At 43.4% G+C, this 15,507-nt stretch overlaps 1 protein-coding gene across 4 annotated transcripts in view; it reads left to right on the forward strand.

The window, feature by feature from the left end:
- Positions 1–13,002, forward strand: part of SYNE2 (spectrin repeat containing, nuclear envelope 2) — a 154,161-nt gene extending 141,159 nt beyond the window's left edge. For 3 of the 4 annotated variants that reach the window (XM_014951609.1, XM_014951608.1, XM_014951610.1), the window contains 11 exons: positions 1,147–1,284; positions 2,143–2,337; positions 3,118–3,400; positions 3,750–3,818; positions 4,623–4,759; positions 5,703–5,832; positions 6,987–7,195; positions 9,773–9,961; positions 10,823–10,912; positions 11,120–11,166; positions 11,962–13,002. In XM_014951609.1, the coding sequence (XP_014807095.1) occupies positions 1,147–1,284; positions 2,143–2,337; positions 3,118–3,400; positions 3,750–3,818; positions 4,623–4,759; positions 5,703–5,832; positions 6,987–7,195; positions 9,773–9,961; positions 10,823–10,912; positions 11,120–11,166; positions 11,962–12,187 (1,713 nt within the window). In that variant the 3' untranslated portion in view covers positions 12,188–13,002. The remainder of the gene's footprint in view (positions 1–1,146; positions 1,285–2,142; positions 2,338–3,117; positions 3,401–3,749; positions 3,819–4,622; positions 4,760–5,702; positions 5,833–6,986; positions 7,196–9,772; positions 9,962–10,822; positions 10,913–11,119; positions 11,167–11,961) is intronic. The other variant, XM_014951607.1, reaches the window with a different exon arrangement.
- The last annotated feature ends 2,505 nt before the right edge of the window (positions 13,003–15,507 follow it).

Below are 15,507 nucleotides of genomic sequence, written 5' to 3' on the forward strand. Positions count from 1 at the left end.
ATAAACATGTCCTTGGTTCTTGGTAGTTGAAAAAGCATAAGGGCAGAATGGGTGCAGATTTTGGAAGGTGTTACTGCTCCTATCCCACTTTCCTCTTATCCAGTCTTGTCATGGGTGGATGCATTCATGCACTTGCACCTTTCGATCAATAACAGGCAGAGAGACAACAGGACCCCAGTGCAGATACGGTTTGGAGTTTACAACACAACTCTACTTTATGGCAAGTTATGATTCACCTACAAGGCTTCAAAGATGGAGATGTGATGGAGAGGCATGCTGCTGTCACCAGCTCTTGTTGTGCTCTCTGCCTGACAGAGGAATGTTGTTGAAGAGTTTATTTGTGACACTTCAAAGATGTGTCCTCCTTGTCAAGTTAAACTGATCTCTGGACAGGCATTCTGTACTGTGCCCTGGGGGAAACTTGTGACTGCCTGGTTTTTAAATGCAGGGCAGTTGACAGGGAAACTATTAGATCCCAAAAGTCAGTGGATGAGGCTGTGAGAGCACTGATGGGGTTTGAGCTGTGCAGTTAGGAAATGTGTTTGGGGTTTTTCATAATCCCCTTCCTAAACAGTAAATCCACCAAGGAGAACCAGGGCACTGCAAGCTGTGTGTCTGTTAGCAGCTTCTGTGGGAGACAGCAGCAGAGAGAACTCCTCCTGGCTTCCACGCCAAACCGTGCATCACTTACACTGTCATGGTCATCCATGATCCAGCCTCTCCACTGTTTTATCGATTTTAATGCCATAGTTTTAGTTACTTTAATTAGAGATGGGGCTTGCTTCCTTTGTCTGCTTTGATTCTACATTTAGAACAAATGAGATGTTAAACAAAATGAACTGTTACACAGGTATAATGATGTGGGAGAAGGTATACAGTTTGGGAGCCAGAATATCATTCTATGGATGCATCTTGCACTGCTGAAGTTTTATTCCCTCTGCCATATGCATAATGTACTGACATAGGACACTTTGTTCCAGCATCACTACAGGAAGGGCACAGTTTGTACACATGGCACACTGCTGTTTGTGCCCTGGGGGCCTTTAAGGTGAACGGGAGTCGTGAAACTATTAAAACAGCTTTCAAAGGGATCCTGTGACCATCTCTTTTAAGTCATATAACATGGGCCCCCTTCTTCCTATTCAGCACTTCACCAATCGGAGAGATGAGTTTGAGGGGACCAGGGAAAGCATCCTTGTTTGGCTCACAGAAATGGACCTCCAGCTGACAAACGTGGAGCACTTCTCGAAAAGTAACTTTGATGACAAAATGCGCCAGTTAAATGTATGTATCCTTATAAAGCAGTTGTTTAATATTTTGGGCTGACCTCTCTTGACAGAATCACCTACTTTTCTGGAACTTCACAATAGCCAACAAATCTCTATAAGGCTGTATTTGTTTAAGACACTACTAAATTGTTAAGACTTGTCCTCTGAATCAAGATTAAACTGTACAGTATTTAAATTCAGATTCAGTGTTCAAGCTTAGTTCTATTCTGCCTTTTTCTCCTAACATCCAGTGACAGTGCTGTCTGGCCTGGAAAGGAGCATGTGCAGGTTAACAGTAAAATCTACATTCCTAAATTCAGGTGTTCGTTTCTGGTGAGAATTTTGTTGACTTGGCATTAAGGTAGGACCTCTCCTCTGAGTGCATTGTTTGTAGCTCGGGCTTTCCAACAGAAATAAGACACCAATCAGGTGCAATGATTTTAAAGAACATACTAGTTCCTTGCTACCTGCTCATATGCTCATTTCTCCTTTCCCCCTGCACTGTTAATTGTTTTGGGATGTCGATATTTACTGTTGTGTTGGCTGTTAGGGCCAACTTCTTTGCTACTGAGAAAAAGACTGGGTGTAGCCAACAGAAAAATAAGCTCTGATTAGCTGGACTCTCATATTGTGATCGCCGGCAGGCTCAGGGCACTGCAGTTATATAGATGGTGGAGATGCTACTCTGTAGTCCTGCTAATAAAACAAACCTTTTTTACCTCTTCAGTAAAAAAGATATTTGCTAAACAAAATTAGACAACAATGTCCATTGCTGCTTTTCTTTCATTGCAGTGAGTGAGAAAAAAAAAGGACAAACCTTAGGCTGGAAAGGGGTGTTGCAGATGTAATTATATTTCTCCTCTGTTCCAAATAGGGTTTCCAGCAGGAAATAACATTAAACACCAATAAGATTGATCAGCTAATCGTTTTTGGGGAGCAGTTGATTCAGAAGAGTGAGCCTTTGGATGCTACTGTGATTGAAGGCGAATTGCAAGAACTTCATCGATACTGTCAGGAAGTGTTTGGGCGAGTGGCCCGGTTCCATCAAAGACTGACTGCAAGACATCCTGTAAGAAGCAACACTTTTTTTGATGCTGTGGCAAGATTTTGGTGTTTGAACTGCAATGCTTATTGCTTATCCCCAGCAGCTTGATAGAGTGGTTTGAGCTCAAAGGGGTCGGGAGCTCCTCAGTAGTTGCGCCAGCTTTGCCAAATCTTTGTTGCCAGTGTTGTCTCCTCACGCCTCTTATGTTGGGTCTCCGCCTGCAGAATCTGGATAGTAATTCACAGAGTTAATATTTAGATAGAAGCAGTATGAGGGTTACAAAAGCTTTTTTTGGTGTTTTTAATATCGCTTTGTTTTCTTTATTTTCAATCATATGCTTAGAAAATCTCTTTATGGATTTGTTTGTGAGCCTCCATCTGTCCACTTTCTTGTGGGAACTCTGCATGGGGAACAGCATGCTCTTTACTTTTCACTGGGAACATTTAGCTGATTCTCAGTTTGCTTTGGCTCAAAAAGAAAGAACATCTATGAAAAAGCCAGGAAGGAGAAATGTGAACACCTACAAGTACCTGCCTGAGCATAGTTTAATTGCTGACCTGTGCAGTCTGTTTGTAACTGGGTACCCCTCCCTGCCAATAGCTGCTGATGTGAGGATTGTTCTGGCAAAATAGGAAGGAGGCAAAAATGATGCTTCCCTTGAATTTTTGGCACGTGGTCTTCAGTTGCTGCAGCTGATTGCAGAACACTCCCCAATAGTACTGTGTGGCTCAATCCTTAGCTCGTTAAGCAGTGTAGATCTATTGTAAATCTTATTAATAAGCAATAATCGTTGTTTATTTTTAGGGATCAGACGATGAAGAGGAGACCTCTGAAAGTGAGACAGATCCAGAAGACTCCAGAGAAATCCAGAATGATCCCTGGCATAAGAAGGCCATCAGCGAGGGGCCCTCTTCACCGCAGTCCCTTTGCCACCTTATGCCCCCTACTCAAGGTCATGAAAGATCAGGCTGTGAAACCCCTATCAGTGTTGACTCCATCCCACTTGAGTGGGATCACACAGGTGACGTGGGAGGTTCTTCCTCTCACGAAGATGAAGACGAAGCAACATACTACAGTGCTTTGTCAGGTGAGAACCAATTGCCAGCTGTTCCTTTTGACATGGACAACTGCCAGATGTCCCTGTGTGGGAAGGGAGGGGGATTGAGGTCTTGCTCCCACTCTGTTAGTTGGTTTTCAAGTCCTATTAATAGATGTGAGCAGTCTCATCTCTCAGATTTCTTGATGAAGGGAATGGTATGGTCTAAACCAAGCTTGTCTTTTCAGAAACATAAGGATTTTAGAAACTTTACTTTTTAAGAATGTTTGATGAAACTTTTTATTTCATTCTTTTTCTTTGCTGTCCCTCATTGTTTCAGTTGTTTTTAATAGTTGGAAAGCATTGACTAGCGAGGAAAATGACGTTATTCTTTTTTCAGATGTAGAAATCACTGAAAATCCTGAGGCATATCTTAAAATGACCACAAAAACTTTGAAAGCATCTTCTGGTAGGCACCTGCTAATGCATGTGTCTGAACATGGCGATCTCCCTGTGCTGCACGCTATATTCCTCAACCTCTCTCATATGTAATGTCTGACTTCCTGCCTTGTGTGGACACCATGTCTCATCCTGTCATGGTGTTCTTATGCTGCAGTATTCACATGTACATTACAAAGCAGTCAAGAACATGCCATTTAGATTTTGCCTGGTAAATGCCAAGATGGTTTATGTGCATTTCATTGCATCGTTCCGAGGTCTTTTGGTACTTTCTTGGTGGTTTGCTCTGGGTAGTATCACTTTTTTTGGTTGTTTTTAATTTTGATTGCCTAATCACTGACGGAAATGGTTCCAACTCTGCAAGTATTTTTTGTCTTTTGTGCATGACAGAACCGTGTGTGTCCTGTCTGTTAAATCCAGAACAAGTGTTTTCCAAATCAGGACTTGTCTCTACTTGTCCTTACTGAAATGCGTTGCAGATGTGAGATAGTATTGTTGGGATGCAAACTTTCCAAAATCAGAGTGCAGCCTTTTTCTTTTACTTTTTGAATGCTCAGACCTGTGTTCAAGCATTTTCCAGAAGAAAACAGAATGTCCCATAACTGCATGGCTCTCATCTCATTACCTTTGAAACACTGTTGATGTTTTGCAAATGTGCATGCTTTGCAAGGAAAGCTGCAAAACTGTCATTTTTATGCCATAACTTGACGCCATTTTATTCAGAGCGCTTTCTAACTTAATACAAAGCAACAGCTTTCTTGTGGAGATGGGTTTTTGCACTTACAGCATATGGCTTTGGTTTTATTTGTTTCAGGAAAGTCCGTTTCAGAAGCTCATCCTTGGCGTTCTCCGGATAGCCCAGTCTGCCGGAAACACCGATACAACCAGGCAGAGGTGGTTGGAAATGTCTTGTCTGATCCAGAGACAAGTACTCCCTATAAGCCAGACTATGTGAGTTGGAGGCTGTGTGGGCACTGAGCCTGTACTACACGGCCTGCTTGTTGTTCTTGTGTAGCTCCATCCTCCTCCCTCCTCCAGCATCAAGGAAAAATGAACTACTGGTGGGGGGAATGTTCACTTTATGCAAACTTGGACATTACTTCTGGTGGCTCAGGTAACCAGCCAGAGTCTCTATCCACTCACTAGAAAAACTCCCTTAAAGCAATTCAGAACAATCACGTTAGGCTCCTGATCACGGTCAGTGTCTGGAATAACTTTCCTCCTCTGTTGTCAAAGGACAAATCTAATTTAACCCCCTCAAAGGAGAGGCTGTGAACACCCTCCCTTGATACTGACATTTCTCCCTTTCCTAAGCAGACTGATTTGAAAGGTCCTTTTCTAACATACAACTCCCGTTGAGTCACGAGGGTCAGAAAGGACTCCCTTGCTTCTGGGCACTCAAAAAATGTGCCAAAATGGCTATTATTCATTGGTACCTCAGTCTTGGTGGCTGGTTGCTAGCCGTGACTTCACCAGCAACTGCCCAAGCCCAGTGGACCACTTGTCAGCACTCTTCCAGGCCCAAATGGGTACTGATATCTGGCTGCTTTTGTCATCATTAATCCAGTCTTAGAGCCTCAGAGTCAATATTACCGAGACCCAGACTCCAAAAAAAGAGTATCAGCAAACACATGCTGTCTGGGACATGTAGTGCAAAAGCAGTTAATTTGCCATGTGCAGTCTTGGAATAATTAGCGTCCCTATGATATGTGTTTACTGAGAAGGCACAGAGAACCAGGATAAACCCTTAGCAAAGATGCAGAAGCCCAGTGCTAAATCTGACATGCCATAGCTCAGCAGCAGCCCGGCCACCCCAAAGCAGCACAAATGAAGATTGACCTTTGATGGCTTGTTAATCTGCAGTGCTCACCCACCCACCAAAATGTCATTCCAGGTGAAGCAGCTCAGCTCTGCAAGCAGCGGCAGCATCAACAAGGATAAAACTACATCTGCTAACACGAGTGATGAGGAACCCCAGGGTGACCAAGAGCTTGTGAATGTAGCAGCTGCAGAGGAGCAGTCAGGTACAGAGCGTTAGGAGTAGCTTTGGTGCTGTGGTGTTTGTCCTGTGGCTCTTGGGGGAGACAAAGCACTGATGCCACAAGATCAGTCTAAACCTCTGTCTTCTAAGTTAATGCATTTTGCTAGGATTTGCTGAGCTCCCTTCTCATCTGGTACTGTCCAACCCGTGTTTGCTCTTCTAAGCTTTTACATTTTCTGCCAGAACTGAGATTTTTATCACTCATAATATACCTCTGTCTCTTTGCTAGTTGAATTGAATGAGAACATTTCACTTTTGTATGATACTGAATACTTCAGAGACTTTTAATCAGATTTCAAACCAAAGAAGTGTGTCTCTTTATCTAAAATAAGATTGCTGTAGTTTGTTCTCTCAGTTATTGGTACTCCATATAAGAAGATGCTACAGCTCCCATTTACAGAAATGTTTTGTCAAAGCTGGTAATGTATTCTGTTCTTCGCTCTTCTCCCTGTGGTCCTTTCTTCCAAGTAGGCCAACAAGATGGTTCTCTTAACCTTTTAGGACTCATTCTTGGTTTCAGGTGCTTGAGATTGTGATAAGAACACATCTGTACTGCAATCACAAAAGTGAATTAAGAGATAAAAAGAAGATTGTGGCTGTACACACCAGCTTGCTTAGTTTATGTCTCTGATCTCACAAATGGACCGGGGTTGAGTCCCACACACTGGATGAATAGGAAAACCTCTGAGATGGGCTTCCAGAATTAGCATTAGTGGTCATACAGGTGGCATCTCCATCTGCTTTAGCACTGAACTGATGAAAAATAAACCCAAGTCCTAATTTCTAGATCATACTTTGTCCCATGATGAATTTTGGTGTCTACCAAGTCACAACTAGGCTCATTGAATTCACGCTCATTAGATTTGCTCCATTCTTCCAGGTGAATTAAAACATCTTCAATTAATGTGATTATAATCCTGTGTAGCAACTAGTATGTGGATAACTTGTCCAGTAACATGAAACTTACAGACTGCACAATCTCAAGAAAAAGTCTGCCTGGATGACAGTAGTATATGGTAGCAATTATTTGGCCTTAAGTAGATTGCAGAATAACGTATTCATAAGACTCCTTACATCTGTTTTCTGTGCTTTTTACCTTGCTTAAGATTTAACCGTTTGTTCTTCTGTCATTTGTAGGCATTATTGATAGGTGGGAGCTCATCCAAGCTCAAGACCTCAGAAATAAACCTAGGATGAAACAGAAGTTGCAGCCGTGGCAGCAACTGAACTCAGACCTCAGCGACCTCTCTGCTTGGCTTGATAAAACTGAGGGAGAGCTGGAAGAGCTGCGAAAAGTGAAACCAACCAGTGTGCAGGCGTTGGAAGAAAAGGTCCAGAAATTGAAAGTAAGTTATGGCGTACTGAGAAATGGGATTTCAAGATGCTGATGCTCATGATCACTGTCTTTGTGCTCCCAGGGTCTGTCGGCAGCATGAATGCTAACACCAATGTGCATATGCCACAGAAGGAGCTAAGCTGTTCTCAGCCAAGAGGAGTAAAGAGTGTGGTTGAGCAAGGTGCTTCTGTCTTCACATGCAGAGATGTGCAGGCAATATGCCAGCATACAGCAGGCAGCCAGGCTGAAATAAAAACCTCTCCCAGTTTTCTTGCAGAGACACTTTATTCTCTCTCAAACCCAAACTGCTCCGTTTAGGCCTTTTCTTTTAGGAAACAAACACAAAAAAAAAAAGCTAAATGATGAAGGCTTAGACTCCCCAGATGCCTATGGTCGAGTCTTGTCTTGGGGGGCTGGGTATTCTGAGCATCGGTACTGGGATTTTTCCCCTGCTCTGTGCCATTCTTCTCCATGCAAACCAGAAACAGATGGAAAATTAGTCGGGTCCATGGGCTACAAATCTAGACTGATTTTTTGATTTTTATTTTTAATTGAATTAATGTGGGGGAAATTGTAGGTCCAACAGGGAAACTGGAAAAGATCTGCTTTAAAGCTTGGGGATATTGCAATATGGTGTTTGCAATAAACCTTAGGTCTAAATAACACCTTTCTCCTGTAGGTGAAGGATACATCATTTCAAAATGGGCAGTTGCATTTTTTCACTTAGGAAATGCGGATTTCTCACTGAATAGAATGTATTAGTTAAAAATGAGAAACGAAATAAATTCAGTCTCTGCTAATCTTCAGCCACATAATAGAATAGTTAGAGACAACATGAACGTTTGTCAGCATGTGTGGTCATGTTACATTGCCTGCTATGACTCTCAGCTTCCATAAATTAAGTAGGACTAAGTCAGGTCTGCAAGTTGAACGAGCAGGTTACCCTAGATCCCTAGGATTTAGGTAACAAAATGCCTCGGGTTGAGCTCTGAGAGGATGTGTTCCTAACGCTTGTGGAAGTGCAAAATCCCTGTGTGCTACCCTTCTGCCAGCAGCCTTGCATGGAGTCACCCAAATCCTGAGGCTTCTGGTCAGTTTGATGTCATGCTTGGGATCATGCTCACAAACAAGACATTCTGCAGGACAGAGAAGGGATTTCTTAGGCATGTTGAGAGCATGGTTACGCCTACACGTCCTTGAGTGTAGGACAGGGAGAATGACTGTGCACTCCAGCAAGAATGACTCTGATTCCTTCAGCCAGCCTGGCTTAGGTACCAAACATTAGGAAAAGTTTGGCAATGCCTTGCAAGTGGAGAGAGGTGCTTCCCTTCAGGTTTGAGTTTGTGTGTCTGACCTCTTCGAGGAGCAGAGCTTCACTTCTCTCTTCTGCATTTTCTTAAGAGGAGTCCAGCTGGCTGTAAATCCCCTTTTCAGACAGCTTGGCTTTCTATAGGTGCCTGAAAGAGCCAGTAGGCACCAAGATGTGAATTTCATGAGGTGTCAGGACACCACGATTGCCCTGGATAAGGATAAATCCAGTCTGGCTGCAGGCTGGCTTACCAATGTTTAGAAGTCTTTGATGGACCATTTGTATTGTCTGATATTGAAAAAAACTTCATAGCTTGAAGGAGGGAGCCAGGGTTCTTTGTTGGGCAAAATGTAATTTAGACTAGCAGTTTTCAACAAGTGGAAAACAGATCTTGAGAATATATAGATTGACACTTTTAGTTACAAAGGCTGCTAAGAAAAGCAATCTGAGCTGTGTTGATTGCAGGACTCATCCTGCAGCTCTTACTTCTCTACTGCAAGAGCCCGCACCTTGAAAAAGACTGAGTACTCTTGATTCAATATGAAAACTTCTCGAGGGTACGAGGCATTGTTTGGCATCCAATTTTTTAAAAAACTTTCAAAAATACAGGCTCTGTCTTAACACTAAGGTGGTTAGGCAATACAGTGATGACTTCACAAATTCCGTATTATTTTCCTCTGCACTTTAAAGGGAGAAGAGGAAAGCAGGCAGGGCTGCCATTTGGGAGGATCTTGACAAGTCAGAGAAATGGGCTGACAGAAACTCGTGATTCTGAAGAAAAAGAATTTCTTACAACTGGGGTGGCCTCATGTGGGAGTAGGGACCCAAAGGGGAGGGGAAATCTAAGTCCCATGAGATACTCAAAATCTGACTGGATAAGGCCCTGAGCAGCCTGCTCTGATTTTGACGTTGGTCCTACTTGGAGGAGGAGGATGGAGTAAGGTGCCTGTATGAAGCATGTTTTCTGTAATTACGCATCATAATTACGTTCCTTATGAACAGTCTTTATGCTGGAGTAAGACTACCAATTTCCAAGATTTCATGTCTCTTCCAGATGGATTAATTACTGCTTGAACTGCTTCTAAATGGTAGTTCAAACAGGTACAACTAGTCTCTTCAAGAGAACTTTGTTTCATGTGTAGCTGGAATAGCCGTTCCTATGTATTGCGGGTTCTCAGGCAGGTTGAGTTGTTCTTCCCAAGTTCCTCCTTTTATGAGAACATCCTTAAAGTTGAGAGTAACAGTCTGTTGCACTGTTTTTTGTTTGTTTGTTCTAAGCAACTGGAGAAGGAGCTGCTGAAACAACAGCCTAAAGTGAACTCACTTCAAGAACTCACTGGTTACCTGCTGCTTAAATCAGACGGTGATTACATTGAAGCTGGTGAGAAGGTCCATGGAATTGGATGCAAACTGAAACAGCTTAATAAACAAGTTTCACATGAGTTAAAAACAATACAAGGAAATCTGGTGAGTCAGACTTTAAATACTTAGAACCATAGAATCATTCAGGTGGGAAAAGACCCTTGGGATAATCGAGTCCAACCATCAACCCCACTCTACAAAGTTCTCCCCTACATCATATGCCCCAACCCCACATCTAAACGACTCTTAAACACATTCAGGGATGGTGACTCAACCACCTCCCTGGGCAGCCTATTCCAACCTATTCCACTTGTTTATGGATCTTTCGTACTGAAAAGTAATAACATTAAGAGTAAAGACTGACTTAAAACTTAAGTACTTCCACCTTCATAAGCTGAAAAAAGAACAATTAAGTCTGCCTATAGGAAAAACTTCCTCACCATGAGGCTAGTGCAGTATTGAAACAGATTGCCCAGGGAGGTTGTGCAGTCTCCATCCTTGAGTGGCTTGAAGAGGAGAAGGATAATGCCTTGAGTAAGGCTTTTGGTCTGGGCTCATCGCTGACCCTGCTTGGAGCAGGAGGTTGGACTGGGTGAACTTTCTGAGGTCCCTTCCAACTTGAGTTATCCTGTGATCCGTACCAAGTACCAGGCTAGGAGTGTGTAACAAACACATAGGAGTTGTAGTTTGTAGCGATACATTGCTTATCCTGAGAGCTGTCAGACAGAGATATTTTCAAGTTAATACCTGTACACACCTGTTCCATCGTAATTCCTTCGGGTTGCACATAGTAAAACGTTTCTTTATGCTGGAGAGCTGGATTGTCTGTTCACCACTGGTTATGCATAGATGATGAGGCAATGGGCTGTGCCCCTACAGAGAGGCAATGAAAGATGCCTCTTTGTACTTTGTCTGTCTTGAGTTTTGAATGTGCATCTTAAAGAGGGAGGTGTGGTTACCTTTCAGGGTACCGGAGCGTGCCTGCTACTTCCAGATGACTTTGACTCAGGAGTCTATAATCCAGGCATAGTGAAATCTAGCCCTGCTGTGAAGAAGGCAAGTATTTTTTTCTGATATTTTGCTGTCAGCATATAGCATATTTTGACATATTTAGCCTGAAACTTCCTCAAGTGTAATCATTTTACCTTTTAGATGCATGTGCCTTATTATAGAGCTTACAGACTTTCAAATCTACAACTGTCTCTTTTGAGAAAAAGAAATTCCTTCGACTTTCTGAAACCTAAAAGCTGTTTCTCTCAACAGATCACCGTAAGGAGAACTGCAGATGGCAAAACCAGCAGCAGCACAAGGTATTCTTTCACATTAGCCTGATTTCTGGAAGGATAGTGAAAACAGCAGAGGCGAGCTGAGTGCCAGCAGAAACCTGAGAAGCTGTTGCTTAGAGGTTGACATGCAGGTGGAGGTGATTTCTGCCTACCTGTAGCGTCTCCTCTACCTACCAGCTCTGGGATCCACCTTGATGAAGGGTTTTCCTTTAGCACTCCTTCTCCTAGATCTCAGCGCCAATGTGCAACCTTGGCATGTCTTTACCCTTGAGGAAATAGGTTTTGTGCCAAATGGGGGAATATTTTCATTTTAAATCTCCCTTTAATTCCACCACCATACCTGGACAAAGAAACCTGGAGCTTAGAGCCCCTTATTGCAAACAGACCGTGAAGGACAAAGGGAGAACTTCATCCACGGTTCATTAGGGTCTGTTCAAAGGATAGATCTCAGTAAGGCCAAGGCAAAGAAGAGCCTAATCACTCTGAATGGTCGCTTTCTGTTATAATTCCAACATGTATTTAGAGTGGTTTATTTTTCTGGGAAAACTTAAGTTTGCATCTGAAAATTAGGTAAAAACCTACTGATCTAAGCTATCACAAAGAAACGTGTCTTCTTCAGTAGTAAGGACAGGAAACCCAAGCCAGCAGGTGGCTTCCCACTGAGCAGTCTTGCACACTTTCAAGTTACAGTTAGCATTTTCCTGTAGATAAACGGCCCTGCATCTTGGAAGAGTAGTGAGAACTCCAGAGAGGGAGATAAAACAACTTGTTTAATTCAGACTCTAAAGGCTTTTTTCCTTTGTTATTTCTCCTTTGCAGAGCTGAAAGCCATCCCCAACCTGTTCAAGCAATTCCTCGGTCCCCTTCTTTCTTTTACCGTGTATTACGAGCAGCTTTACCTCTTCAGTTGTTCTTTCTCCTGCTGTTGCTCCTGGCTTGCATGGTTCCATTTTCTGAGGAAGACTACAGTTGCACCCGGAGAAACAACTTTGCCCATTCTTTCCATCCCATGCTGCGATACATCAATGGGCCTCCCCCAACCTAGAAGGCAACCTCACGTTTATAGCCTCATTTCCCTGTTGCAGGGCATGTGTTCAGTTTCACATCTTAAAATATGTATCTTGACAAATTTTCAGCATTTTTGTATGGAAAACAAACTTTTTCTATAGATTTTTAAATTGTAAGCAACACACTTTATACTTTGAGGCAATAGATTACACTATTTTGTAGGCACAGCACTCTTAAGCTTGGGAGGTGTTGAGATGCAGAAACTACATCACAGCCATCTTAAACACAGCAGTCTGTCTTGGCAAAGTGGCTTTTTTTGCCACGCTAACCCTAAAATGATGACTGCGCACACTTCACATTACCTGTATCTTTTGGTACCTTAGTCACTTGATGGGAAAGATAAAAAATAAATCTCCATCTCTTTGAATCTTTGGTATTGTGTTTTACACATCTAGCACGTTCAGCAAAAGGATGCACATTTGGTTTTGGTTCACATATAGTGTTCTAGCGGCTAGGACTGCTGTGTTGTCTTTTTATACTACCTTTGAAATGAGAAATTGTTGCATGGAAATGGTTTATAATGCACATATTTTCTAGATGAACATGATTATGTAGACTATCCCTGATGTATACAAATAATATAATGACTTTTTTAATGAAAGATTTTTTTGGTTTTTAACCTGCTGAATAGTGTACAGTATCTTGGGAGAGAATTGTGCATTTTTATAAGCTTCATCTTTGAAATGAAACTGACACTTGGGCAATGGCTGGAGAAACACTGTGTACAGTCTGCGTGGCCATTGCTTCTCAGTTGTACAGTTTGAGTACTGTCATTAAAATTTTGCCAATGTCTGCAGGTGCTATCAGTGTGTCTGGGGGGAGCAACCAGCCATATGTTCCAGCAGTGCTGACCCTTCCACTCCTTTGTAAGTCAACTTATTTGCGTGCTAATGCAATTGTCAGAAGCAGCATAACCACCCTCTTGCTTGTCACAGAGAGAGATTTAAAAATTCAGAAGTTAAAAATTCAAGAGCCCTTGTTTGGTGGCATAGATCATGGAATCACGGAATTGTACGAGTTGGAAGGGACCTTCTAGAGATCATCTAGTCCAACTCCCCTGCCAAAGCAGGGTTGCCCAGAGCACATCACTCAGGATGGCATCCAGACGGGGCTTGAAGATCTCCAGAGAAGGGGACTCCACACCCTCCCTGGGCAGCCTCTTCCAGGGCTCTGCCACCCTCACCCCAAAGAAGTTCTTCCTCAGATTGGAGTGGAACTTCCCATGGTCCAGCTTGTGCCCGTTGCTTCTCGTCCTGTCCCTGGGAACCACTGGAAAGAGTCCCACTCCATCAGCCTTCAACCCACCCTTTAGATCCTTGTCAGCATTACTAAGGTCTCCCCTCAGCCTTCTCTTCTCCAGGCTAAAGAGTCCCAGCTCTCTCAGCCTTTCCTCATCAGGGAGATGCTCCAATCCCTCCATCATCTTTGTTGCCCTACACTGGACTCTCTCCAGCAGTTCCCTATCTCTCTTGGAAAAACAAACAAACAAACAAAAAAAAACCACAGTAGCAATTGCAAAGGGAAGGACTTCAAAGCAGAAATAGCCCAGCCTAAAGGATGCCTCACTTATTTCCTGCATTCTCCTTCTGCACATGTAGGACAACATCAATGCCCAAATCAGAGCAACATCCGGGTTGCTTTTGCCCCAGCAACCAATTTGATGGCTACAGCTCTCAAAGTAGCACTGTATCCAGAGGGAAAGGATGGATCCTCCCCACCCCTTGCCGCACACGGGCACAGACGCTCTCTTCTCTCCCTCCGCCGTCATTATTTTGTATTTTGAAGCAATTACTTTCAGATGGAGCTCACTAAAGTTTCTCTCTTCTGTAGAAGTCAGCCAGCTCTAACCATTATTTCATTGCCAGCTTGTCACAAATGCCCATGCAAAGCTTTCTGCCAAGAGCTAATAGTCAGTTGCTGACATGATACTCGGTTCTTCTGCCATTAAAGAACCTGTGCAGGGGGAAAAGAATTTGAACAATGTTAAAAGGTCTAAAGAAAATTTCATAGCCTGCAATTTCCTTTCATTATGTACAGTTATATCAAATTGGTGAGCTGATGTAATATATAAAATGAGGAGCTTTCATGAAATTATCTCAAAATGTCACCAAAAAAAAAAAGTCTGGGAAAATAACTTAAATTTTTTTTTCCCCCAAAACTATTTTAAATAGTTTTACTTCCAGTTGATTATAGCCACTGCACTGTAGGCTGACACTGAAGTCTGCTTCAAACAAGTCATTATATATACCCACCAATTTCTTCATGTCGTCATCTCACTCCGGACTGGGTTGTTAAGAGTTCAGTGAAGGAAAAAAAAGATTAAAAAAAAAAAAGGACAAGAGGAAGCATGCGTGCATCCACACTGTATGCTCATGCTTTTGCACATGCATTGTATGTAGGAGTGAAACCAGGCCAAAACTAGTCTTGAGTTGAATTCTTACTTCTTGGGCAGGGAGATGAGACCTCAATCTGTTTTCAACCATACTTGTACCCTCCCCTGAAAATAGTCAACAACAATTCTGCTAGCATGGGAAGCAGAGGGCAGTTAAATTTGTTGGTCCCTGAAACTCCAAGGCACCACCTTGGAGTCTTCTTTGCTCGCTTGATGCTGGGAAACGTCCTAAGAACTGGAGTACCTGAGGGAGTCGGTCACCCTGCAGCTTGTGGAGGGGCTGTGGAGGTTAAGGATGAGGCACAGGTTTCCCTCGTCACGCACGTTATACATGATTGAACCCAGGCTGAGCTCAGCTACGGGAGAGAAATGACCCAAAAAAGGCGTATATTTAAGTTTCACCGTTTATTCAGCCACCAGAATCTACAACTAAAGGTAAGGCCCATCACTGGCCAAACAGTGTGAAGCTCGTAGAGCTGAAGAGCAGCCGGGTGAAAGCGGGGGGAGGAGGGGGTGTCCCATTAGTTTAAGACACATAAAACGCTTTAAAAGGCACCGACTTCAGCCCTAAACCCGTTTCCGTGACAAACTTGCAGCGAGGGAAAAGACATTGAACCCAAGCCCCCGCAGCAAAAAGCGGGCCGAGGAGAAGCCCCTTTTGGGGCCTTTTTGGAGCCGGGACACGCGCTCCGCTCGCGGCGGGCGGGTGGGCGGGGCTGCTGAGGGGGCCGGGCGGGGCCAGCACCACCCCACCCAGGTGATTTTAAATGGCCATTAAGGTGCCTAACGGTCACTGCCACGGAGACCGCCCTCGGGACAGGTAAGACTGCGCTGGGAAGGGATCTGCAGCAAAAAGGGGGCCGACGAGAAGCTCTTTTTGGGGCTTTTTTGAAGCCCCGGGATGA

The sequence above is a fragment of the Calidris pugnax genome, unplaced genomic scaffold, assembly GCF_001431845.1.
Source record: "Calidris pugnax isolate Ruff unplaced genomic scaffold, ASM143184v1 scaffold183, whole genome shotgun sequence".
NCBI classification, from domain to species: domain Eukaryota; kingdom Metazoa; phylum Chordata; class Aves; order Charadriiformes; family Scolopacidae; genus Calidris; species Calidris pugnax.